The following is a 27,447-nucleotide window of genomic DNA, read 5'->3' on the forward strand; positions in this document are numbered from 1 at the left end:
CTTTCATCTCCTCAATTTGGTGCAAAAGTGCAACATGATAGCTATGTTGTTGCCCGGTAGATAACTACTGTGAAATATTTTAGCGGGTCGAGAAAAGGGAACTGTTGAGCTTCCACTTCTTTCCTGAGACTGGAGTGAGCCAAAAAAAGACCTACCAACAAATACAAAAAAAACCCTCACATCACATGCCAAAGGCGACATTTATGACATTTACCACAAAAAGCACATTCAATTCAGGTAAACAGGTGTTAAAATTCCAAGCAAGAATAATATTCAGAGCCGTAGTATGCAATTTTCAATTATTTACAGTCCCGTGTAGGACGATGCTTGTGACACAATTCACTCTCACAGCGTACCTTTAAAAATCACCATTATTCTCGAGATGTACTCTATTGCCTTTCTTCTTTTTTTTTTTCACTTGAAGCTTTGTTCCTTCGATACTACCAGAAGGTCACTAACGAAATGGACATTGTTGCCCCTCTCCTGCTCTGCTAACACCGGTTTGCATGCCAATCTTCGCTGAGGTGTTGGCTACCACCAGCTAGCCACCTGCTCTGATGGAGTGAAACATATGGGATGATTTTTCAACACTGGGCCAGAGAGGGTGAGGTGATTGGATAAATGAAGTTTTGGCTTGCAGGCAGGAAAAGAGAAAGTGGAGCTGACAATATCGGGAGAGTAAGTGCAGTTAAAGGAGGTCCCAGAACTGCATAGGGGTTGCAGGTGAGGTTGTTTGCATAGGAAATGATAAATGAAGTCTGCAGGTCATTTTTTAAGGAAAAAAAGTAAGTGGTAATGACACTCCTTTTTACTCTAAGTATTGCTGGTGTGATAGCACCAGGACAAAGGAAATGTAAAGACACTGTACAGTGATCCCTAGGATGAGCAGAGTTTCGAAATTTAAAAACTGGGACACTACAAATGAAATATGCAGATTGTTCCCAGGAACTATTAAGAACAAATGAAGAGAGCGCTAAACTGGTGGATGTGCTACATCCACATAGCCCAACCCTGCTACTTGAGTTCACGTGTGGCGGTTCTCAATTTGCTTCATCAAACAAAGAATGAAATGTTTGCACATAACCCCTGAAATGTGCTTACCGACAAGTCATTGTGGTTTAATGCATTTAATGTGTATTTTTTACAGATGTGTGTGGTGTCCGACTGAGCGAGTGGTTCAACTCACCTCCAGTAAACTGCACTAGAGAGTACAGTCCTCGCTTTGTTTTAAATCTATGCTGTCACTCATTGAATGCAAGCAATAGCTTTTTCATAAAACAAATCAAATGGAAAAGAATGAATGAAAAAGAATAAAGCAATGAAAATCAACTTTCAACAAATGTTTATATTTTACATGTTTATACATTATATGTTAGCCTGAAACAGAAAAAAAAACCTTCAAGTGCCTGAAATTTAAAAAAGGTCAATTCTTTTTTTTTTTAGCAATTGAATTATTTGATGATGGAAAGAATATTAAATCAATAAACAACAATACATAAATAATAATAAATGTATACTGATCTGGAGCACTAACACAGAGCACCAATATCCTAAACATTTTATCTGTCATGTTCTGTTTTTTGTTGTGGGTTTTGGGTTGTGTAGTTTCATTTATAGGTTCTCTGTGTTTCCCCCGCGTGTCATCACTATAATTAACCTCACCTGTCGCCCGTGTGTTTCCTCCAGTCAGTTTCCCCGCCCCTTGTTGTTCCCAGGTGTCTTGCGTCTTAATTAGTTCTGTTAGTATTTAAGCCCCAGTGTTTTGCCGCGTCCCTTGTCGGGTCATTGTACGTCATTCCCCCGCTGTCTTGTCTCACGCTCCTTGGTACCTGTCCTTCCCGTGCTGCCTCCCGTTCCTCTGTTGCCCCAGTGAGTTGAGTTTAGTGTTTTTGTTGTACTTTGTATTTTTGGTTCTTCACAACCCTGCTTCTGTTGGCTATTAAACCCTCCTCATTTGAGCCTCATCCCAGTCTGCCCTGCATCTTTTCGGTTCCACCTTTCCCACGTCCCACACCGCCTCAAACCGCCATGCCTCATCGTGACATTATCCTGAAGAAATGAGTATAAAGGAGTTGACTTTTTTCTCAAAAAAAATAAAAAAAATAGTTGACAACAGTTTAAAAATGTACAACCCCCTTATAGACTTTGAAAATGAGAGCGCTACCTGGTGCTTTGAATCTGCAATCACACTTCACATGGAAAACGCAAAGCCCCTTCCCCTCAATTTGTGTGGATTGTGCTTTGTGTGCTTATTTATTTATTTTTAAGAAACCATAGTTCTTGGGGTTGTGTTAAGTGTTGCCAAACTGTACTACATGACCTTGAGAGCTGTGTGTAAATATATACTTTCTGGTTACTTCATTGAGTTCCGCAGAAATTTGCGGTACAGGTCCTACAATGGAAACAATTTTTTCCAACAATCTGTTGAAAAACATTTTCTTTGTCACCCCTTCAGTTATTTTTCTCAATATAAAACTTTCTCTCAGAAGTCCATACAAATGCTTTATATTTTTCCCCTGAGCAGATAGCAAGCACTATGTTTGAGTAACCAGCGGTCCAACGTGTCACCGCATGCTCCATTATACGCTCCTTTTCCTTTTGCTTTCAGCTGTTTTTGTGCTCCTGAGTGCAGAAAATGGTAAACAAGAGAGTACATTTCGAAAGAAAGGCACATGGAACGCTGGGAGCAGAGAAACACATTTCAGGACTAGGACCGTCTACTTCTGATGAGGTGCCAGAGGCCTCCCTCAGGTTTGGGCTCTTTTCGTAGAAGACTAACACAGATTGGACGCAAACACAATCAAGCTGCTCTCCTCGTCCCATTCAAAATGTGACTATAAGTCTGTGGGACATTCGGAAGGTCCTGACATCTTCTGTCCTCTTTGTACACAACGATTGTCACTTGCTGAAGTGACACAATGCAGAGCTTTCTATTTTTTTCCGTGACATGCATCAGCTGTCTGGAGCGCGGCCCGGAAAACACTTAGCTACTGCAGCCATACAGAGATGTTGACATGAGCTTGATAAATGATGTTTATCTTCTCTTGTAAGACTTTATAAATACAATATTTATTTTAAAAAATATAGATATATAGATATAGATATAGAGATAGATATAGATAGATAGATATAGATAGATATAGATATAGATATATAGATATATATATATATGGATGGATAGATAGATAGATAGATAGATGGATGGATGGATGGATGGATGGATAGATAGATAGATAGATACATACAGTGGAGGGTATATAGGGGTATATGGCATATATACACTTTTTTTTTTTTAGTTTTTTAGTTGCATATACCTACTTCTAACCTCCCTGATGCGCACATTTCAGTAATATGTGGGTTCTCTCCAGGCACTCCAGCTTCCTCCCACACTCCAAAAACATGCATGGCAGGTGTATTGGACATACTAAATTGTCCTTGGCCGTTTGTCTCTGTGTGCCCTGCAATTGTCTATCGACCAATTCGAGGTGTCAACCGCCAACTGCCTGAAAATCGAAATCAAGACTTCCTACTTTGACCGTAAGCTGCCATTTTTTTTTTAACAAACTCTCTATTGTTCCCTTCCTGCTACGAGATAAAGGTTTGTCTAGCCACAAGCACTTTGTCTAAACTGGCCTAATACTCCCACTACAAACAGGCTTTTGCACATCTTGTGCACCATGGCATGCTGTAGTCAGGCTATTCTGTGACACACTGTCACTGTAGTGCAAGCTGCAAGGTTATCATTGCCCCCCTCCCCCCACAAACACACAAACTCATGCTGGTCTGAGACACACGGTGATAAGCATGGAGGCATGGACAGGAGAGACAGCCTGCCTCACAATATTGGTCTTAGGTTATCTAATAGGTGTCTGATGAGATTGAGGTCAGGGCTCTCAAATTCCTCCATACTAAGCAGGGGTTAGGGTAAATTCCGGGGTAAGCGGAAAGAAACCTGGGCTGTGAAATCAAAAGTGGTTTGATAACACGAAACAAATCAAGCCCAACACTTTAACATATATCTATACTCTTATCCGCTTAACCTATCATTCTGTGTTATATTTTTTCAGGGGTTTCTACCACAGGCAAGAGAAAGCCATTACTCAGCTTGGTTTTAAAAGGTAGCAGGGGACACATTCTCGCTGAATTCTTACATGAAAGATTATATATCTGCTAGCTCAAATGCTTTGAGAGAAAAAAAAAAAGAGAGAGCAATAGATGCCCAAAGCTATTGATTTTTTGGCCTCAATGTGCACATTCAGAAAGATGCAATTTCACTAAATGGTGCACAAGGTATACAAAGCAAGCCATTCCAGGAAAGGTTTTTTCAGTGGCCCATTGTCAGCCACACAAGCATATTTGGGAATCTAACAAAATGCAGGCCGCATGCCTCATTACAAGGCTGCAGAACAAGGTGATTTTTCCTGGTATAGAAAAAAATAGGAACTATAATATACAGTATATTGTTAAAAAAAATATTGTGTACTTTCTTTTATACATCGATAAAAAAAGCTAGAAACTACTGCTGTGAAAGTGATTTTCCCTTGCAAAAAACTGTCCAAGCCGATACTTTATGAGAATGGTTATTGACGTTAGATATTCTGATATAATGCATGAATAAATATCATTGAAACATTTATAGGTAAACAGTGTAGTCTGTTGTGAAGTAGCCTCACACTGTTTTGCATCTTTCCTGATCCCAAACTAAAATTTAATCCTATAAATTTCCATCTTGGGACAGTGACAACTTGTCAAATGCTTGGAAAAAGCATTCTGGAGATGGGAAAATTGACATGACATTCCTTGGAATTCAAATGGACAAATTAAGCTTTAAAACTGGGTGCATGTTACTCAGGATCATGGCATGCCATCATTGAAAATTAATGCTATGAAAGAGGAAAGAACCGTTAAAAGCAGCAGGCTTCCGTACTACGTCAAAAGTGCGCTGGGTCCATGACTTCACCACGCAGCCCGTTCTACAAAGTCAATTGAGGAAATACAAGTGGCTGTCCTCATTGACAGCAAATATTTATGGCCTTACAGTATAATGTAAAATGTAATACAGGTGGTTAATTACTTTCAAAGTATTCACCAATGTTAAGATGACATAATGATCTGCCATGAGGTATGGTAGTGCATGTACGTACAGTTGTTTGTATAACACACACAGTTGTCCAGATGTGCGTGTGTCTGGCTTCTTTTTGATGTCATGCTAGAGTGTCACATCATGGTGGTTTCACCTCTTATTGGTCACTTTGTTCATTGATATAACTCATTTGTAAAATGACATTAGCGACAAGGTACTATGGGTCATTCCGAGGTAACTGCACATGGATGCTCTATTTAGATTGTTTTTATTTGCCAATCTACAAATCTCTTATTTTCACACACTTAGCTTGCTAGCCTCACAACGAGTTCAATTACGCATGACATACGAGCGGCATGGTGGAAGAGTGGTTAGCACGTCCACCTCACAGTTCAGAGAGCCGTGTTTGATTCCAGCTCGCTTGGGTCTTCCTGTGTGGAGTTTGCATGTTCTCCCCCATGGCCGTGTGGGTACTCGGGGTTCCTTCCACATTCCAAAAACAGGTGTATTGTAAACTCTAATTTATTCTTAGGTGTGATTGGCTGCGTGAATGGTTGTTCGTCCCTGGGTGCCCTGCAATTGGCTGGTAACCAGTTCAGAGTGTTCCCCGCCTACTGCCTGAAGACAGGATAGGTGAGCTAGTGACTCATGTGAGGGGAAACGGTTATAGAAAAAAGATTAATGGATGGACATCACATATACTACAGTTGGCAGGTAACCAGCTCAGGTTGTACCCTAACTACAGCTTGAATAGGCTCCAGCACAATGTCCAAATACTTTGCGCCAAAATATGCAGTGTGAGTTTTATTTCACTTTAAGATTTTATAATGAGTGTATTTAACACAAAAAATCTTCATTGCAATCCTGCACATTTTAGCTCATTTTTTGTGCCGACGGCGTAAAAGTAATTCATCAAATTAGCAACAATCCCCCAGAAGTACATGATTGTGCCACTTCAAATAACATCTTGTCACATTGCGGCTGTGTGGCGCATGTGCGTGCAGAGAGGAGGACGTGACTGGATTAAAACTCATGGTCGTCTGCTGCGTGTAAGATGCGTGAGGAGACAGGCCGAGGAGATAATTCCATGCTGTGACTCTGATGGATCTCAGGATCGCGGCGTCCATTTGACATGGTGGACATGAAATGGCAACTGGGGGTCAAGGGAGGGCACCAGCTAATGAGATTACATACAAGGTGAGCATGACTGTGGTCCTCTGAGTTATGCATTCGCGCTTCTTAAGATGGCAGGCCTAATACTTTTGATGGAGCCGTTTTTATTAATTGGGAAATTCACTTTCAGAGGGACAACATCATCCCACAAGGATAGACAATTTTCACGGTAATCAGCATTATACAGTTGGATGTAGAGTATATTATACAAGGCCTCAATTCAGAAAGCTATAAAAGATCCCGTTAAGCATTGACTGCTGCTGTTCTAACGAGGGAGAAGCAAAAATTCAAAGCAAAGTAGTGGCCATAATGGCCCTGGATGGAACAAAAGCAATTAAATAAGTTTCACATGTGCTGAGAAAATTACAAATGTCAATTTGGAAAATATGCAGTAAATTCTCCCCCCCCTCGGCTTTCACACAGAATTCTGAGAATAATGAATAAAAGTCTCTATTGAAAGTCAGAATTCTGACTTTGGTCAGAATCCTGCCAACATGTTTTCTTCTTTCACTCTCCTCCTCTTCCTTACTTACAACTTCTTCTGAATCCGTTTCCAAAAGGAAGCAGAAGAGGTTAGTCAAGGCCAGAGCAGGTTGAAGGGAAGCAGACAATGAGGGATAATAAGGTGGGAAAAGCCTGTTAAGCTTTCAGTTAAAGCCAAGTGAAATCTTGAGCATAAGGAATACTGACTAAAGCGTAAATGCTCTGTATTGCGAGGTCTCTGCACACTGCAAGGCACAATCAAATACAAGCCTATTTTGCTGCAGGACATTTAGAAGGATTTGGTCTTCAAAAAGAACCGCACATATTGTGTAAATTAAAATGAGATTGACTTGTAGCCTTGAAACATTCGCTTAGGATATGTTGTGCAGGAGCTTTTACTTTGCAAGCAGGAGGCGAAGTTTTGTTCATTTTTCCTTTTGTTAGTTATGAACAAACTACACAAACAATTTCCATAAGACTTTATGGAGTCCACTTATTGGAATAAAGTGGGCCGGTAACAATCCAATTTATCAAATGGAGCAGCACCTTGGAAGAGGTCTGCCTTGTGCTATTGTTGCAATTGTCTGCCTGATTCAATTTTGACTGCACTATTGGTATAATGTAAACATCACCTTTCAAATCTTGTAGCCTTTTGAAAAAGAAAAAAAAAAAAGATGACAATTTTTTACCGGCTAAATTTGGGAAGTGAGTCTCATCCGACTTTGTAAACCACTGCAATGATTAAAAGATTCCTGCAAATGACCATTTTATATTGCTTTGCATTTGAGCTCAGCACAGCTTTGAGTAGAAGATAAAGATTATGGTCATGTCGATTATGAATGGGGAGAAAGCCAACACGTCGCAGGTTAGACAAGTTTAGGCATGTCACACTTGAACAGCGTATGTACAGTATGTGTATGGAATAAAAGATAATGGAGCATTTCACAAACGTGAAAAATATGGTGTGACTGAAGAACGCAATGGAATTAAAGATACAGATAATCATTTCCAGGCATGCGGTCATTTATTTAGCCATAAAAAGCTTGTTTAGTCTTGTTTTTGCTGTTTTAGAAATTGAGATGACACAAAAGCGAAAATATATCAGCATCTAAGTCATTTACATATCTCCAAGAAATCAAATTCTCTCCACTTTTCATCCAGGAACTTCGTGTTTTGAATGAAAACAACCCATGTTTTACTGCTGATAATTAAACTTAACAAAGTTATATTATGAGACAGTGGATAAGAAAAGATAAAAAGGGTTTTCTTTTCACACACAGCCGAAAAACATATCAATTTGGTACATTCACACAGCCCATCTTGTAGTTGTGTTCGGATTCAACCTTGATGCCCCGCAGCTGGTGCAAAACAAAATCTTCATAGGTTCTTTCTGACAGAAGGATAGATCAATCCTGCAAGGGAAGCCTGAGCGACCCGAGTAGACCTCACGTTACTGCAGCTGGTGCTGTGACGCCAGTGGACACCCCGCTGTCATGTTTCTGATGAGGTCAAAAATGCGAGAGAAATTTCCATGCTCATTTCACATCGACGCTGCATGACAGGCAGGTTCACATCACACTGCTGCAACCTTTAGCTTAGACATACAGATGCCAAACAGCAGGATTGAGCCAATATTTGAGATGTTACAGTACGGTAAGACAAAGACAAGTAAGACTCTACAGTATTATGTCTTTTATTTTTACGCATACTGTGCAGTAATCAATCAAATTATTCAATGTAATTATGAAACTAACAACTCATTTAGGGAACAAAGAGGCCCCTGCAGTCGGAATAATATTTATGATAATTTACATGGAAATGAGTTTGGTTTCACCTCAAAACCACAGGCGGCGGCATGGTGGAGCATGTGATTAGCAAGACTGCTTCCTAATTAAAGGTTGTGAGTTTGAATCTCACCCGAATTTTTTTATCTGGAAATGGCCACGTTCTTCTTTTACTTGTGAAAACAGACTAATTAGGTTAGCTAAAGACTCTAAATACCTATTTTAATTAGGTGTGAATCAGAGGGGAAATGGTTAAGATATTTTTGACTGTACATTGGAAGCACTCCCCATGTAATATAAATAACGATTATTAGACATGCGAGTATACAGTATATAAAAAATATGTTGGTTGTATAAAACACATTTTTTTACACCTTTTTGAATTTATAGTAGGTTTTCAATAATGCTAACAGTGATTGCTGCCCGATTAGCATGGGCAAATTTTGTCAAATTCGTATGTATAGAAGATAATAAATAAGGAGTAGTTAAATCCATTCACTTCAAATCACATTTAACCTGAGTAGATTATTAAATAATTAAACTGTTTGGTGATTATTTTAAAAAATGGGGGATTGGGTGGTTACTCAATGGTTCGATGGAATAAGAAATACGATAATAGTTTTTTTTTGTTTTTTTTTAATTGATAGTGACGGGCCCGAGCTCAGTGGAGATTCACATAGGGGCAGGTTAGGCAAAGTTTTGGTCTTTTCACAGACGTAATTTTCACCAAATCGCATGACACAACCTTTATTGATACTTGAACATGGTTCCAGCTAGCGTAACATGTAGTCTACAGCCACCCAACAAATAGTCAACCAGCTGGCGTAACATTTACTGTAGTCTACCTTCAACCAACAAATTGTCAAGTACGGCGCACACACGCCAAAGAAAATGCATTTGGTATGCCTGAAGGTCCACCATGGTGCAGAAATGAACAAAATTCACAAACAAGCACATCAAGGTTTGCCTCTGCATGAACACACAAATATGCTTGTGCACAGCTAATTTGTTTACAAGCCCATTATGGTTAAATACGTGCTTGACTAGTAGCCATTCCAGGCTGATTGCCTAGAGTCAGCTGAGACAAGCGCCTGCCTAGCTAATGAGGAGAAGCGCTATGGAAAATGGATAGAGGAAGAATGCATTAAAAATGTATCGTACAGTATTCCCCAATTGAGAGGGCAGAAATGTTCATGGACTCTGAGGTAAAGAGTAAAAGGTTTATTACTTGGAAAATCTTTCTTTAAAATAATATAGTTTCATCAAAAAGTACATAAAATTTCATACAACCATATGTGGTTCTATTGCATTACAAAAAACATGTTAAGACTTTAAAATGCATAAACAATCATATGAAATAGCACTATGCTGCACTGCTCAACGTAAACTAGATATTTACACGGGATTCAAGTCCATTATGAAAATGCTTAACGTTTGACACGTGCCCACACACTCCAATATGTAATGCAGCTTTCTCAGAGACTATATGACAAACAAATGAGATATTTAATGAAAAACAGAAGAAAAGTGATTGTTAAAATGCTGAGAGAAGCAACAATTTGATGTATGGGAGTTCAGGCTAAACCATCTGCCAGATTTTCAGATTGAATTGGGAAATTTCCATGAAACTGACTATCACACAACCTTACATATCATAAAGTGCTGCATGTCTACCCGGTGTAGCGATTGCAGTGCTGCAGGTTTATTCCAGAGCCCAAAGGTAGACAGACACAGTAAAGGAGCGTCTCACAGTAATCTGCACATATGGTAGGTTTCTTTCTGAACAATAACTAGGTCATATCACTACACGTCAGTATGGAAAAGCTTGATGGATGGAGGTTTCAGATGGTAATCTCAAATGCCATTTGAACGAGAAAAAAAAAGATCTCCAGATAATATTCTTTCCTTTAGGTGCGCTTCTTCGCTATCGAATCTGACATCGCGTGACAGATTGTTTCAAATAACTATGTAAGAGCCGAGCCAAAAAAGCAGGTGTGGAAAAAAAAAACATAGAAAATTATTGCACTGCTATTTTGATTGTCACATTAGAGCAGTGCTTCTCTATATTTTGCAAAGCCCCCCCTCAGGAAGGAGTAACCCCCCCCCCCCACCCCCCACCCCCCCCCCCACACACACACACACACACACATGCACACTTGCTGCACTGACTGTAAATAAGGTCATTTAAGCCTAAATGTGAACTTTTAACGATTTTCAAAAAATGCTGTAACATTTTATGAAAAACTTCATAACTCTATAAAAAAAGATAAATCATTTATTTCTTCCTATCCCTGCGGTACGATTTTCCCATCGCATTTACGGGTTGCATGTGGTACCTGCAACTCAATGTCCCCTCCAGTGAACACAAGTTAATGGGCACCATCAACATCTCTTGTGATGTTCATTGCGAAGCAATAAGAGACAGACATGCAATATCATTACTAAGACAAAAGCTGGGAACTCTGGAAGGTATCACCATCACCATATCTTCACTTCCATTGACCTGTTCATATAGTATACAACAGTGCTCAGTGCAAACCTGCCATGAATCAGGCCTTATGTGTCATAATATTTAAAAGACACGCACACACGAACAAAAGTGAGAACATATTCCAGACAAAAACTGCAGTGGCAAATGAATACCTATAAATCCAACATACCCATGAGAGGAGACCATAATGTCCCCTCAGTGCACAGTCACGGCAGTGGCGATCTCAGACAAACATCACACCCACACAATGAAATGATCTAACAGCACATCCGTGATGAGCAAAACGCGCTATTTGCCGTACTGCGGGGTGAGAATCGATTTGGTTGTAAATGTGCGAAGAGGCATGCCCCCCAGGGGCATGGCAGGAGCACATTGGGATTAAGCCCGGGATGAACCGGTCCTCTGGGAGCTTGACGTGTCGTTTGAACACTGACACGGCAAGCGCAGAGCACTAAATCAAAGGCATGAATCAAACAAATGCTGCAAGCTACTACAGTGCACATGTCTTGACCGGAGGGCAGGTTGAAATATTTTCCGTTTGATTGTACCTGGAGGAAAAATTTAATAAAGCCATGATTACCTCCACCAAGGAGTTGTTGTTTGCCATTCGGTTGCTGGAAAGCCACATGTAGGCCATGTCAAAGAAAGAGCTCATTTTGTTTGTGATGGATTCAGTTTAGTTTTATTCCGCTGAATTTTCCAGGGAATTGTGTAGACATTACATTTGTTCCATACTCCTAGAACACATTTAAAAAAATATTAGACCTTCTACATGATGGAAAATATGTATTAAGCCAATGCAACGAATTTATAATGTGTTTCAATCCTGAGCCTTCAGTGATGTCATATTTGTTTTCCTACCTAAAGTAATATGCCTTATAATAGCATCAATGTGACACGGGGGGGGGGGGGGGGGGGGGGGGGGGGTTAAGAACCTAAATATAAGCTAATCAATCAACATTTCCTTTCCAAAGATTTTAAAATCTATCATGTTTTTTGTTTTTTTTACATTAAATTTTGTTACGCTCGATTTATTAAAGAATAAACATGAGAAACCTACTGAAAATACAAACAAAATGTTTGCACTCAACCAAAGTGGATCCACAGAGTGCATCATTATTGGAAAATAAAATCCATCTTTCCTGAAGAAGACTTCAATGGCTATGTTGAGCAATTTACATAGCAGTGCATTTAAACCATAGACTTTTTCTATGAAAGTGGATTTCTGGTATAAGTTTTGAGACGCTTTCAAGCCGTGATTCAGCGTTCAACTGGTGTCCCCAAACGTTTTTGAAAGCTTTTAAGTGCACAGCCGATATTTGGTGTCATGTTGCCCTTTTCGTGAAACGATTCTAGTATGCGAGAATCTGCTAGAATGCTAGTAGCTCCAAACACCAAACAAATTCACGGCAAACTGATAGACTTCTGGGAGAGCTTATCCAATCACAGGACGCGTACTAGTTGTATATTGCCATTAATATTGTAGTGATTATATATCCCATATGGCCTCGTCATCGATACTTCCACACTCTATCTACAGCTTTTCCTGCTCAAAGTCTGGGGGGAGCCATTGTTGGGTAAAATCCGGATTGATGAGGAGTCAAAGACAGGGCACATCCTGTAATGAATTTGGTGAAAGTTGTTAAATGACCTCCAAATGTGAGACACACCAAAATGTGTTTAAACATGCAGGCCGCAGGACTTTTCCAAAAGCTTGGTTATTCATTAATAACACTTCAACAAGTGTTGAACTCTATCTTTAATGTGCTCGGAATTTGTGATGCTTCACTGGCACTGATGTAGCAAATGGTTTCCTCCACTCACCTTCTGCACACGACTGCTAGACACCAGAAAGAATGAGACTTTAAATGGAAAAAAAAGAAGGAAAAATGTATTTTCCTTCTTTTTTTTTTAACTACAAGTAGACCTCCTCAGTCAAACTTTAGGGACATCACAGGGGGTCATCTGGTGGCTTCTTGAGGTTCCGTGTTGGTTCACGTAATGCAATCCTATGAAATTTTGAAGCGCAGAATAATTCAAGGCTATTTGAAATGGCGGAAATTAATATTGCAATATCATGAATATTTCCGTTAAAAGTTTAAAACCACAGTAAGAAAAATTGGGGGCGAAATAATATGGGCTACGATAAAGGAGTACTTTATCTGTCATTGGTTTGGGGACCTACATCATCGATTTGAACAGTTTGTAGCTACGCTGGACCAACCCAGACACTTTGCCTGTTATGGTTCCATTTGCATCAGTGCTAGTGTAAAAGACTTGAAAAGATGGGGAAATCCTTCTCATACGCCCCACACATAGCATGACCCCGGCGACCCCATCCAAGCATGATTGTCAAACTAAAACACAGGAGGTGTACACAAAAGAATTCCATTTTCCGTGATGACAATGTAACAATTCTTTGCTAGTTGTAGTCGTGAGAATTCAAAAAACAGGTCAGGTCACAAAGAACAAAGTCCCATTCATTGTGCCCTCTAATTAAAATGCGCTGACCAACTTAAATGTGAAATCAGTTACTGTGGAGCAATTACAAATAGCTGGAGTGGTAAGCTATTATGGTTCACACAAAGGCTAAGTTAGCAAAGCGCAAATTACATGTGAATAGTCTGTTTCTTTTTTTTTCCCTCCATATTAACACAATTAAATGCCATACAAAAAAAACCCTGCCGATTTTGTCCAAATTTTCTCTCTGTTGCTAATTTCAACAAATTATTACAAAGCCAATTACTGCAATGCATTCAGATGCCCTGCTTTTAATTAACATCTTTATTTAAAGGTACAGTGTGTAGAATTTAGTGCGTTATTCATTTTAAAAACCAACAATACATTGATTTTAATATGCAAATAAATGTGTTCTATCAATTCGACAATATTTTAATATAATCGTAGGTGCAGTATTCACAAATTATATTACATGGGGCAATTCATCAATTAATTCGGAATTTTACAATAAAACAGGAACTGTTTTATTGTAAGATTCCGAATCGGCATTGATTTAAAAGGAATTCAAAATAGCATGTCCGTTTTTTCTGCACGTTGATATTTATAGATCTATGTATCGGACAGGGACTGATTTATGTGAAGCAGCACAAAGAACCAAAGCTTTGTCCGCCTTTAGCAGGCATGCACACTTAAACGCAGAGCAGGGGAGAACCACGAATGTAGCTCATAACACACAAGAACGAATATTCCCTTGATCGCAATGATCTATACTGGGGATAATACCGAGCAGATGGCCCGCTGCACTAATTGGAAGGCACGCTTGCCTTTTTCGTTACATGTGCGGCTTCTGGAAAGGATGCTAGTATTCAAAGCAGGCAAGCTAGCCCTTTAAAACTTCATTAGGATATGACAAAGAGCCTCTCAGAGATAATTTCCAGCACCAATAAATGTTTAATTATTTGACACCAGCGTTTTCAATTTGAGCGCTGAAACGCTTGGCCTGCAAGAACTCCAGACAGATGAAGACGTGTGAGCAGAATCTAAACGCTGACATTTTGAACAGCGCGCCACTGTTTTTAACGTCTTTGGAAATTGACATGGCGATGAGGGCGAGCCGCATCTGCGCGGGCAAACATCGATCTGGACCGAGGACATTCCTCTTAAGATTACCCCCAAGTTAATTAACCGCTGTGCGCTAAATCACCACAGCGAGGTGAAACGAGGGAAACGGGGTCGGCCGAACGCTATGGAGGGTGAGTCACGGTTGTTGTTTGTGTAAACCGACTTCCAGGAAATTGTTGGAACCCTGGGGGCAACTTTGAAAGAGCTCATGCTGGCAGGGGCAGAAAAAAAAAGAGAAAAAATGTGCAGAAAATGTCATCTTGTCTTTCTTGCATGATTCTTTTCAATGAAACACAAAGTGGAAGGGTTACTTCATCTGACGCAGCCAGGCTGCAGAAAAAGAATTGGGAAGGACCAAAGAAGCTTTTTGTATCGTTTCACAGTTAACTAGATGAAGAAGTTTCTGGAAAAATTGTGCGTGGCAATTAAAAACTATGAAACATGTGCCATGCATGGAATATTATAAAACTATTTTGAAGTATATGGAATGATATTAAACAATGTGGAATCGGGGAAAAATGTTGCTTCTATTAAGAAATTAACAGAATTGGTCAAAAAATGTTGAGGTTAGAGGAGATAAACGAGAAACATTTAACATTTTAGCTTTTACTTTGAAATATTAAAAGAAAAATGTTTTGTAAAGATGAGATGAACAGTTAAATTTTATATGTTTTTTTTGTTTGCTTTCATTTAGAAATTTCTGGAGAACAATTTTACTTGGTATGAGAGCAACTATTCCATTTTGGAACAGTTCAAATTGTGGACATTGGAGGGGAAAACAAAGAATAAATTGATGACTTTTTTGAAATTTTGAAAAAGTTTGAGGTAGGGATGCTGAAGAGTTCAAAGATGTAACAGTATGAATTAGTCATAAAGTAAAAGTAATTTGATAAGGTAATTTGGGATGTCGTAGGAAATGAATGGGGATTTTGTGGGTATAAAATGTAAAATATTAGGAAAAGTGTGAATTGTTGAAAAGAGAACAAAAAATTATGCAGTAGGCATGATTTTTTTTAATCATACTGATGAGAATGTTGGGGAAAAATGTACAAAATGTTGCTAAATAAAAATTTGGGGAATTATACAAAATTACCGGCAAGTCAATGAAATAGACTTATACTTGTCCAACATCCAGCATCCAGGCTCGGCAGTTAATACGCAACACTGAATTTTAAGACATCTCTTCAAGTGTTTGCTTTGTAAAATGATCACTTCTCCATAACGTTCCAAGGAATTCACAACGTCGTATCACTGGGGAGCTTTTTTCCTTTTTAAACAAGCACATGGGCTACTCATGTGCTCCGTAGAGGCAAACATTGTTTTTGTTATTTTCAGTGCGGCTCTTATATTCCTCTGTGAATGAAAATAACAGAAAGATTACCGACGAGGCAGTCGATTTTTTCGACTTCATTATTCCGCAATGTTGTTTAGAGCGCGGGGTTAGCTAGTTGCTAATTACGTGTTTTTGGCTTGATAAGCCTGCAGCAACTAATGAGAGCGCCAAATGAAGTCAGTCTGTCACCTTAATTGATTTCAATTGACTTTACTTTCTGATTGTGCAGCTTTGGTAAGTGAGGGAGAACCGGGGAAGGCAGGGAAAATAGGTTCAAGCTTTACCGCTTGCACCATCAAAATGGAAGGTGTGTAATTATTCCACCGCGCACAGAGATTTTGTGGTTATGGGCAAACACTACAAATTCCCACAACACAGAAGTCGCTGATGTGGTGGCCCAAAACGAGGACAATTTTCACCGTTTGGTCAGGGTGTGCAAACATTACGTGGCTGTCCCAGCACACCAAGCAAGAGATTTTTTTTTTTTCTTGCTGGAAATAACATCTTGCCGCAGCGAGCTATACTTTACACTGTCCACATTGTATTCTAAAGTGTGTGTAAATTATGTCCATGAGCTGATCACTGTAGGTGACTATACATTGCAAATCTCTCTACTTCCTTTCATTCCATTTCTTATTATAAACCCGAATTCAAAAATGTTCAATGGCATCATGGCGTAGTCAAAATAGATCTTTATTACCTTTTATCAGCAAAAACTTATTGTAAGTTGTGAAACCAATAAGGAAGGAGTAGATGTGCTAAAGTATGGTATTGAAAACCTGGGCCAAAAATTAGTTTGTCAAAATGCTGACGCTGAGATTGACAAATGAACACTTACGTTCATATTTAGGCGAGATTATTTAGCGAATAATAAGCAAAAGAATAATATAGGTGAATTTGCAAGTAATGAGTTTTGTAAATGTGGGCTAACGCTGTATTATACATTGGAATGTGTGTTGGTGGTGAAAAGTGTGCACGGTAATTGACGATAATTGATTATGTGACTATAACGAAAGGTAAGAGGCAGAGTCCTATTGAGATCAGTCAAAACATGACGCATCCTTTAAAATAGGTTTACAATGGTCTACCAATGGAAGAAGATGGTGACAAAGCACTAGTTTTGTCTAAATGAAGCTCCTCAAAAACATTTCAATATCATACAGAGATAATAAGATAGGATAGGCTAAGATCTCTAACAAGATAATGGCTCATTAACACCAAGTTGTCACAAAGCAGTTCTTTTATCCAAACGAAGCTCTTCAATTCAATTCAACATAGCTCCCTGGCATTAAAATGCCTAACTGAAGCTCCTCACCCCATGTCAACACATTTCCTTGGTAATAAGATGACACAAGATAGCAGCAAAGCCCTACTTTTGTTTGAATGAAGTTCCTCAACTCAATTCCATTTGGTTTATTGGCAACGAGATGCCACAAGATGGTGGCAAGGCGCTACCTTTGTCTAAATTAAGGTCGTTAACGCAATTCAACTTACAGATAGCTCATCGGCGCAAAGGTTCGCACCTCCAAAAAATAAGTGGCAATTCGCAGGGGCACACTTTATTGCTACTGTCAGCTCAAGACACAGCTCAGTCTAATGAGCATCTTTGCAGCCCGTTGTTTCTAATGCTAGTTGACAGTGTTGCAGTGTGTGTGTGTGTGTAGCTGTGACGTGGTGGTAGTGATGGTAGTCATCAGTGCTGAGGCACCGCTTGTCTCATCTCAGCCTCCTTCCAAACAGTCAGCATATCTACTCGTATTAAACATGCGCCCCTGCAGCACTCACTTGTTTTTCTTTTGGTGGGGTCAAATGTACCGTACCGTGTTGTGTCACAGTCGTAATAGAATGAAAACAATATGCAATTTCATCAGGGAGAAAGCTTGGCTTTTACAGGCAACCTTGACCTCAGAGTTAAACCTACTCTTGGCAACATTATGTGTGTCATTAGTGCTGACCCAGATGCTCTGAAACGCATGCGACTGCACTGCTTTGCATTCCCAGAATAACTCCCTTCACGTTATTACTAGACAATGATCATGGTTAAATTCACTGAAAAGACATTTAAATTAAAAAAAGTTGTTTAATGCCACCCCCCAGTTTTGTTTTACAGTTCAGACAAACTGAGACTATTCATATAACGAGAATTACGGGTAGTGTAGTGTGTTTAAAACAAGTACATAACTTTGCCTTCGTAAAATCCATCCATCGGACCATCTATCTGGTTCGCTCAATGCATATTGTAATTGTAATTAACGCATATTGCAAAATGGCATTGGCAGGCTGAAAGCAGTTTTGAAAACAAAGATTATTTCAAAATAAATGGTAAAACAACACTTGTAGGCTACGCAGCCAGCTTGCTATGATTGATTAATATATTAGCAAATAAGTCACATATATACTATACATACAGTATGTGTATATATATATATATATATATATATATATATATATATATATATATATATATAAAAGTAAAATGTCACAGACATTATTCAGGCTTAGATCAATTTCAAAGTATTCAATTGGTGTGATGGATTACTTCTATATTTTTAATTTGAGCCCATGTTTTCATATTTCAGTGTACTATCCTTCTGTTTTTGTGTCTGTGTGATTGTACTATACTGCATATATTATATAGTATATACTACATATATATAGTATACTATTATACTACAGCGCGCATGTGAAGGAGCAGTACAATGAACTGAATGGCAACATCAAATCATGTTGTACGACCGCTTAATTCTTTACATTCTTAATTATGCTACTTAGTCTAGTACAATAATTTAGAGGTTTTTTGTTTGTTTGTTTTTTTGCCTTAGTAATAAAAACTTTTTGGGGGCTGCTGACCGTAACATATTAATGACATTTCCATTCGTTTCAACATGGAAGAATCATTTCATGTTTGTGTGTTGTGGCCAAACCGAAAAATCAACTCTCATCATAAGGCACTAAAATAGGTGTGCTGTGATTGCCTGGTGACCAATCCAGAGTAGGCCATCTCTCGCCCATTGTCAGCTGTATTATGTGCCTGCTTACTTGTGACCCCAATGAGGATAAGCATGGATGGATGATCCATTTACTCATTACTGATTATATTTTGTCATCAATTTTGTATGGCCCTCAGATGACTTCAAATGCCTACCATGGTCCTCAGATAACTTCACTTTTGGTCACTACCCAACATGTTATCAAGAGCTCTTTAAAAGTTTGAAATTCAGTTTTGCATCCAAAATACCAAACATATTTTTGACTGCTGCACTGCATCACACAAGAGTGGTTCCTAAAATTTTGGTTAGAACAGAGGTACACAAGAGGCTACTCCCAAGCTCTCAGTATGATCACACAGGTCTATAATGAAAAATAAACACAATGCCGAACATGCATTAGGTATCCCTAGTGAAGCGACAACGCTTAGAAACAATGAACATGGTGCGTGTTAGATTTCCGCTATTCAGGTGAGCCTCAATTCATCCACTGAGTCGTGCAGCCTGCAGCAAATAATGTGCACAACAATGCCGTGTGAAACGCAACACTCACTCACAGTGGCGGGAGAAAGGAGACGCATGGTGATGATGATGATGATGCACCCATCTGCATGTTTTTTGTGTGCGAGTGATGTGTTCGTGTGCCTTACCCTCTGCGGCCAAAGAAGACCGGAGCAGGAGTAAAACCATCCCCGCAGCCAGCGCACACTTTGCAGGCATTCCCGCTGCCGCGCTCAGCCACCTGCTCCTTCGTCTCGCACGCCTCCCCTCTTGTCCTCCTCCTCCTGCTCCTCCTCCTCTCCCTCCGGCATCCCTCGCCGGTGCGGGGTCCGCGGCCCAGGCTGCCCCCGGCGCACGCTTCCTCAGACCGGCAGCCATATCCGGTGGATGAGTTGCTGAAGTTTGGCGCGTGAATAATACATTGGATCAGGCTTCTGCGGGCTTGTGATCCGGTCTTGCGGCCAGGGCTGCAGAAAGGCGGGAGGGGGGCGAAGGGTGCAAGGGCTTCGGGGTGCTTGACGTTGCGTTCAAGCCAGATGAAGAAATGAGCCCTACCGGTCCACCTCCACTCGGTCCACCCATCGTCATCATCAAGAGCATCATCATCATCGGCATGTGGTGCAGAGCGCGTGCACACGCTGGTAGGAGGGTAGAATTGTAGCTGCAACTCCTGAATCCTGCTATTGCTTTTGTTTAGTTGGACTGAATATTTTGGAAAAAAATAAATAAGCAGTTTTAACACGTGTTTAACAAGGACTCGTCTTGAAATTCTCTCGGTATAACGTCAATTGTACGCGGTACCTGTTTTTGTCCACGTGGGGTCAGTAGAGCACCGGGCAACAAGCAGCAAGGTCGTGTGGCTGCAGCATTCACAGGAACTTTAAACTCGCTAGCTGCACTTTCAAATACATCATGTAAGGTTCATTTCAGGCTAAATCCCATTCCCTATGTTGAATCACGTGAGGGGATATTAAACTATTTTACTGAACCGGTCCAAAAACACTGCCAATTACATTTTACTATTCTGTTTCAGGTGAGGAAAATTACCTGATTTTATTGAACAGGTCCAAAAATATATCAATTTACATTTTGCCATTCTGTATCAGGTATGCATAATACAAAAGCCTAAGTTAAATTACAAAAATACAGTCCAACAATCTATATGTAATTAGGAGTTCCCTTTTATACTGTTTACCCAAATTAATCCTACTGCTTTCCTTTTTTTTCCCTTTTTAATTTATGAGGACATTTTGAAAACTACTGCAGCTAAACCATGTTCTTTTACCCTGAATTGGAGAAAACAACCTAGACCAGTGGTGCTCTAATTATGGGTACACGATTTGTGGCCCAGTGTCCATTATTAAGTGGACCGCAATTTATAACAAGTTGCTACAAAAAAAATCACAGCGTAACTTGAGGGATTTTCTAAATATGCAAAGATTAAAAGTAACCATTTACAGCTAAACTAATAGTAGCATTTCTGCTTGTTTTGGTTCTTAAAATTGATAGGCTTCGTTTGCTGTTCAGTGCAGGTGCAGATATATTCTGATGGGTTACAGGTCCTTGGACCACCTCCACATTTGGTAAAATCGAAAATTGTTTGCCTTTACAAAAGAAAAGCTCAGGTTGCAGTTAAAAAAAAAAGTACTATATAATATATTGCTTGAATGGTTTGGTGTGGTTGATAATTCAGTTGTTTTTTTTTTTTTAACTTAACTTTTTCTGTACTTGGAGGAAAAGGTTTTGGACACCCCTGAGCTAGACACAAAGCATTCAAATAAGGGCAACAAAAATAGACTTCTATGACCTTTGACCTCGACTACTATAGATACCATTTAACAAAGGAGCCCTTAATCTGATAATCTCATTTTACATGGCCAATGGTAAAACAAGTCATTTTTTCTTCCGTTTCTGTGCTGGATGTCCAAGTACTTCATGTCACATCAGAAAACGTAATGGACACACATTCAAATATCGCTGAATTAAAATCATAATTTCTTTCTTGATAAGAATCGCAAATGGTAAATCTCTCATGAACCATACTTAATCCTTGGTAGGTTTTGGATCTTAATTTTGAGACTAGAAGTATACAGTGACTGTTGTGTTTTATCAGTGACTCAAATGTGGCTTTTTTTGTGTTTTTTTTTTTTGCAAGTCATATTCCTTCTGTGTCACTTTTAACAGTTTCACTGCATAATAGATAGTAAAGTACAAAAACACCAAATCCAATTACTGTCAAAATCTTTGGCCAAATCTAAACACCCAAACCAAAATGAATGATCAAGCAGACATTGCAAAAAAACTGTCAATAGATTTTTTTTTAATTCAAAGTGAATCTTAACAATAATACACCATTTATAAGTCTTACTTCGACACTCACCAAAAGAGTCACCTGGAAAACCCGCTTAATGTGACTAAGTAGAGAAGGCTTGGTCACACCTAAATCACTGAGAACTAGAGAGGAAACACTAACGCAAACTGTAAAGAGACATCACATCCATAGTTAGTTTCCCAGTCCTCATACTGTAAATATTGCACAGTGCAATTGCTACATGGCAAACTAGTGTAGCACAGACAAATCAAAAAGCAAATAAAACAAATGAAGAAAAAACAAACAAACATCAAAGCCACAAAATAATCTACAGGTTTATAAACAGTAATAGCTCAGATTTCATAATCAAGTGTATTTGATGAGCCATCTAGACAGATAATTCCATAACTTGCAGCATGAATTAATTCTGCAGAAAGAGATGAACACAAGCGAAAACAAAATAGGGCAAAAACAAATCAAACCATAACACAGTAGCACGTTGGGAGTAATACAGACCCTGAATTAACAGCTCTAAAAGATAAAACCGCAGCAGAGGATTTTTTTCTTTTTGTCATAAAATCATTACTATAATAGTTTACAAACTCTTTTATCTGTTAAATGTTACACAAATCTTCCAAAAGCAAACATTTCAGTAAAGCAAAGTGATGGGTAGAATGGTTTCATCTCCTCTTGCGTCGCATTGCTGGTGAATACTTTCGGAGGAACCACAAAACGGATGACATTTCCCATGCGCGTTATCGGTATACTTTTTCAAACAGTAATCATCTGCCCAAGTTCATGTCCTGTTGTCAAACGTTTTCTCGTCCGTGATGCACGATTTGAATCAGTAACAAAGAAAAAGTGTACACCCACGTCGGTGTTGAAACGCGTCGCGCTTGTGAGCGTGCCGCGAAACCACAACAGTAATCATCTCCGTAACTAATAAAGAGAAAAATCAACATGCGAGAAGAGAAGTTGATGATTCTTCCAAGCCAGTGTTAGCAAAAATGTGCTCCGGGTGCTTGACGAAAACAAAGCCACGCACATGCAACGTCATGTAAAGTACAGATCATCTAAGAACACTTGTGTGGTGCAATGACGGCAAAAATGTTTTAAGTATTGCATCTGCTGTTTCAAGCCAGTGACAATCCTAAGACGTGTGATTTTTTTTTTTTTTTTTTTGATCATGATGATTATTAAGTATCTAAGGGTATTATTGGTACAATCCATCATAATGCACCATCCTCTGATGTTTCTACAAGTTGATCAGAGGGGAACAGGATAAAGTCGTCTATCTTAGGGTTTATTTGTTTCCATCAGTAGGCCACTTTGTACACTTGTCTACTGTATATGGACAAATGTTTTGGGACTGATTTACTTCATCTTACCAAGAAATGTCTATTCTTTCGTGATAATGGGAACAGATATGGCTTCCTGCAAAGCATTGGAAGGAGTCCAGAAACTGGACCTAACCTCAACACTCAACACTAGCCTCTTCTACACCACCTGCTAAAGCTTCTCAAGTTGTTGTTCTGACATGGATGATTGCGGCATGGCTTATTGCCCTTGATTTAAAATTCTGATTTTAAAATTTGCAATGATTAAAAATTGTCTCGGCAAATCAGTGCTTCTTTTCTTTCATAGCGATGTGAACCAGTACACCTCTCAGATGGTTACTGTACTGTAATGCATTTTATTTTGGCGTCAGCCAGCTCTCTCTCAAACCTCTCAGGTTGGTTCAAAACACTTCAACAAGCATTTTAGTGGTCGGGGCCCAAACCTTTTTTACCTTATTTCCAACAGCCAATCTTGTGAGGCATATTTGTCTCGCAAATGGCAAAACTCAGGAATTATAATGTACATTATTTGTAATACAACAATTACATTGGGAGACTTTCTGCGTTAAGACAATCTGGTGTGTCAATGGATACTGACCCGCAATCCATTTTTGCTTTGGTTATTTTTTTAGTTGTTGAAGCTATTTGGGTAACACTGTTGGCTGTGCAACAAAACTTAATATCTTCCGTTTTAAGATTGTGCAAACTCCTAAGTGACTGCACTTGTTTGCATCTTGAAAAATGACTTGAGTTCTATAGTGATAGGTATCAAGTAATTTTCTGTAGTTTATTATTCATTACGAGTAATGAATAAGAAATGAGAGTAAGAAATCAGAGCTTTTTAATTAAATCTTTGTAAATTCTTTCACTGGTGTCTTGCGGGCTACGAAGTCTTACTATATGGAGTATTTAGTAGTGATCCTTTCTGTATCGGGAAGTTACCTAGTTTGAAAAACACCTACAAATATAACTGATAGCACTAGAGCATTTAAGAGAGAGCACAGAAACCACACTCGTCGGTGTAAAATTGAGATACCAGTTTTATCCGTAGCTACTGCTCTGACGCCATTTTGTATAATCTCTATGTAAAAGAGGCTATTGATTGTGAGCTAGACAAAGGGGTGAGACAAAAGCCACATTTTCTGCCATTTTCACATTCTGTAAGTGTCCCAGCACTTGTCCTTATAGAGTATTGTTCAGACTTAACGGATTGTAGGTCTTCGTCCTCCAATATGCATCTCCAATGTTCTGTATCTCAAGGCACATACACAGTGCTGCTAACACTGCTTCAGTTTCAGTAAAGGACCACACACGACAACGGCCGCTTTCCAATTTAAAAACATCGAGACGAGTGGGGGCAGCGATCAAAACGCAAGGCAAAGCTGATATTCTTATAACATTGAACAGATAAAAAAAAATAAAATAAAATAACAAAAAAATCTAACAATAAATACTAGGTCAAATCCTTTAAAAACCTTTTTCGGGATGAAAATTGCTTATTTTGGGGCATGTGTCCTCATCCCAATTTCTTTGTGACGAGTGATAATTTTAACATGCACAATGACTCACTTTAATCTTATTATCAACGTACAAGTTAAACTGATACGGCAAGCTACGGCTTTTTAAATGTGTACGAAACGTCAATATGAAAACAGCCTAAAATGAAGTTATACACTGATACATCACTTCTATGCTGTGATGAGCCATAAGGATAGGTCGCAAAGGATAAAATACTGATGCAAAATCACGCACACCTCGAGAAACAACAAATGCAACTAGTGTTCATTAACAGCAATACAGTAGTTACAATGACACTCCAAATAGGAACACGAAAAACAAATCAAAACCACTTCTATTTTAGATAATTAGGGACTTAACACACACGCACGCTCACGCACACCAAAAGGGAAAAAAAGAAGAACAAATCGCAATGCTAGGTTCAAACTCAGAGAAATCACCTAATTTCACAGCTATGGAAGTGGCAATCATCATTTAGCAGCTTATCTATGATACATTCAAGAAAGAAATGATACGACTTATTAATTGCCCAATAAGCTAGACAAAACCTCTGCCGTTTTTAAATACATGATGCATGTTTGTTTTTTAATCCACCCCGGTTCTACAACTACGATCTAAGTGAGGTTTACGCAGAGTAGCTACCTTGCTCAGGAAATGAATTACAGTCTTTGGTGCTGCCAAGCAACTTCATTTGAAATTAAAGACAAAATTATACACATACAACTAATCCAAACAGAAAAACACACACAGATAGTCTACATATATAGATATATGGTATATACTGTAGACCAGTGACACCTGCTCCCACCATATATGTTTATATATGTATATATATCCTCCCTGACGGAATGTTTAAAAGAAGCAGTCGACACTGAGAAGCCTTTAGCCATCAACAGATGTAAAGGGAAAAGTTAACTTTGTCACACATGCATAAATGAGAGAATTGCACATAATTAACTCACACCTCATCAAGCAAGGGTACTAAACAGTCTAGCTCTACAATATACATCCATATATGTGTGTATATCCAACACTGCATGGTTTGCTCAGGCTTAGAAAAATCCATACTGTGAATTAATTTGCATTGTTTTCCTTACCTAGCCAAAGCCATGCCCGCACAGGTCTAAACATCGAATAAACGAACTGACGACAGTCGAAATAAAAAGATGGCGACGGGCAGGGGAGGGAAAGGCGACGATTTCGATTGTATTGCAGGTTCGTCAAACAGTACAAATACTGTTAGTGATAAGAGTCTCACTAAATAGAAAGTGATTATCAAATATGAAGCAATACTCGGTACTTGCACTTTGTACACTGGTTCGTTCGGACAAACAAAAAACTCGGGTTGTTTTTTTTTTCTTCTTCTTCTTAATCAAAACAGCAAAGCATTCGCCACAGCAAAGCATGCCGTCTTTCTTGCATGAACGGAAAAAGAACTTACGACACACTGAAATATACACCGACTCCAAATAATAAGCACCGCTATCCGTGATACATCACATCCATGCAAGCTATGTGCATATACTATATATACTCACACATAGGATGCATCGAGCGATTGGAATTTCAAGTGCTGCAGACCAGTACATTAATAGTCTTGTTTATAGTCATATATAATTAATAACATGAACAATATGTAAGGCACTATGGCTGGGGACAGTTATACAATGCAGCGGGTCTTGTGACACATACGATAAGAGCAACGTCTACGCATCGTTCAGTTTACACACTTTTTGCTCATGCAAGACCACATGCAGCGTGAGGAACGACCCTATTTGAAATCGCCTAATTGACTTTTGACATTGCGAACACCGAAACACACTGAAAAAGTACAAATACTCGCAACGCGGTACAACATACACCGTAGACGACATCTGGCAATCTAGAGCTAGAGACTGGGATGGCTTTACAAATGTGGATGTGTCTTGCTTATGTAAGAAGGCAATATAGAAAAATAGCTGGGATCGGGGGTGCAACGTCAAACTATTCGACACCACCCCAATTATTTACCTGTTTTGAGGAGTATTCGTAGAAGATCCAATGCAAAGGTATATCAAATGTGCAAAACACATTAAGTGTGAGTTTAACTACTCATTCATTCAACCATTCACACGTTATTTCCTTCAAATTTTTTGCCCAAATAATCTCCATCGTTGTTCTTTTTTTGTGTTTGTTTTCTTTTCTTTAAAGCTTGAAGTTCAATTACGCCCAAGTTGACATGATTCAAAAAAATAGCTTGCTTTCTCTGTGGTTGTGCCATGGTTTTTGGAAATGAAAAACCATGTTGCTTGTGGTTTAAGACAGACTTCGCCCCGTGCGCTTAGCCCTCGGGTAGTGAGAAGAGTACCTGGGCACCCAAGCTCAAATGTAGGGGTACTGGTTTATTTTGGTGGGGCTGAGTGGGAAACTTGCGTAGGCCGGCGAGGCAATGTAGGAATGCGGGGGGAAGAGGGGCTTGAATTGGCCTTGGGGATGCAAGGTGGGGGAGGGCAAAAGCCGGGGGTTGATGCCCACTGTGACCTGATGCACGATGCCCGCTGGGTGCGAGATGCTGTAAGCGGGCTGAAGGACGGGACGCGAGGCACCAGGGGAGGCCAAGAGGTGGGCCACGGGCGCGGCCGTGACCAGAGGACCAGACGGGGGATAGGACAACAAGGTGGGTTGGGAGTGCGGGTGCCCCCCAAGGTGGGGGTGGCCTGCAGAGTGGTTCGGACTGCTGTGGGACAGCGTGAACGCGGGCCCATGTATGGTGGGGGGGATGAAGGCCTGCGGTCTGCGGTGGCCAAAGTTGCCGTTCCATTCCTGGTGGCAGGAAGTGAAATGTTGGACCTGGGGAATATACGGATCAGTTTTCAACAACACAT

The 27,447-nt window shown here is 39.5% G+C and overlaps 2 protein-coding genes across 4 annotated transcripts in view; both read right to left on the minus strand.

The window, feature by feature from the left end:
- kiaa1549lb (KIAA1549-like b) overlaps positions 1-20,037 on the minus strand; it is a 58,007-nt gene extending 37,970 nt beyond the window's left edge. Inside the window, exon 1 of the mRNA XM_088414045.1 lies at positions 19,567-20,037. Within this exon, the coding sequence (XP_088270171.1) occupies positions 19,567-19,795 (229 nt within the window). The 5' untranslated portion in view covers positions 19,796-20,037. The remainder of the gene's footprint in view (positions 1-19,566) is intronic.
- A 1,680-nt stretch (positions 20,038-21,717) lies between these two features.
- The window catches only part of hipk3b (homeodomain interacting protein kinase 3b), a 34,866-nt gene continuing 29,136 nt past the window's right edge, over positions 21,718-27,447 (minus strand). For all 3 annotated transcript variants that reach the window (XM_088412612.1, XM_088412610.1, XM_088412611.1), the window contains one exon: positions 21,718-27,412. In XM_088412612.1, the coding sequence (XP_088268738.1) occupies positions 26,904-27,412 (509 nt within the window). In that variant the 3' untranslated portion in view covers positions 21,718-26,903. The remainder of the gene's footprint in view (positions 27,413-27,447) is intronic.

Source organism: Hippichthys cyanospilos, chromosome 4 (genome assembly GCF_059441005.1).
Source record: "Hippichthys cyanospilos isolate Australia breed blue-spotted pipefish chromosome 4, RoL_Hcya_1.0, whole genome shotgun sequence".
Classification (NCBI taxonomy): domain Eukaryota; kingdom Metazoa; phylum Chordata; class Actinopteri; order Syngnathiformes; family Syngnathidae; genus Hippichthys; species Hippichthys cyanospilos.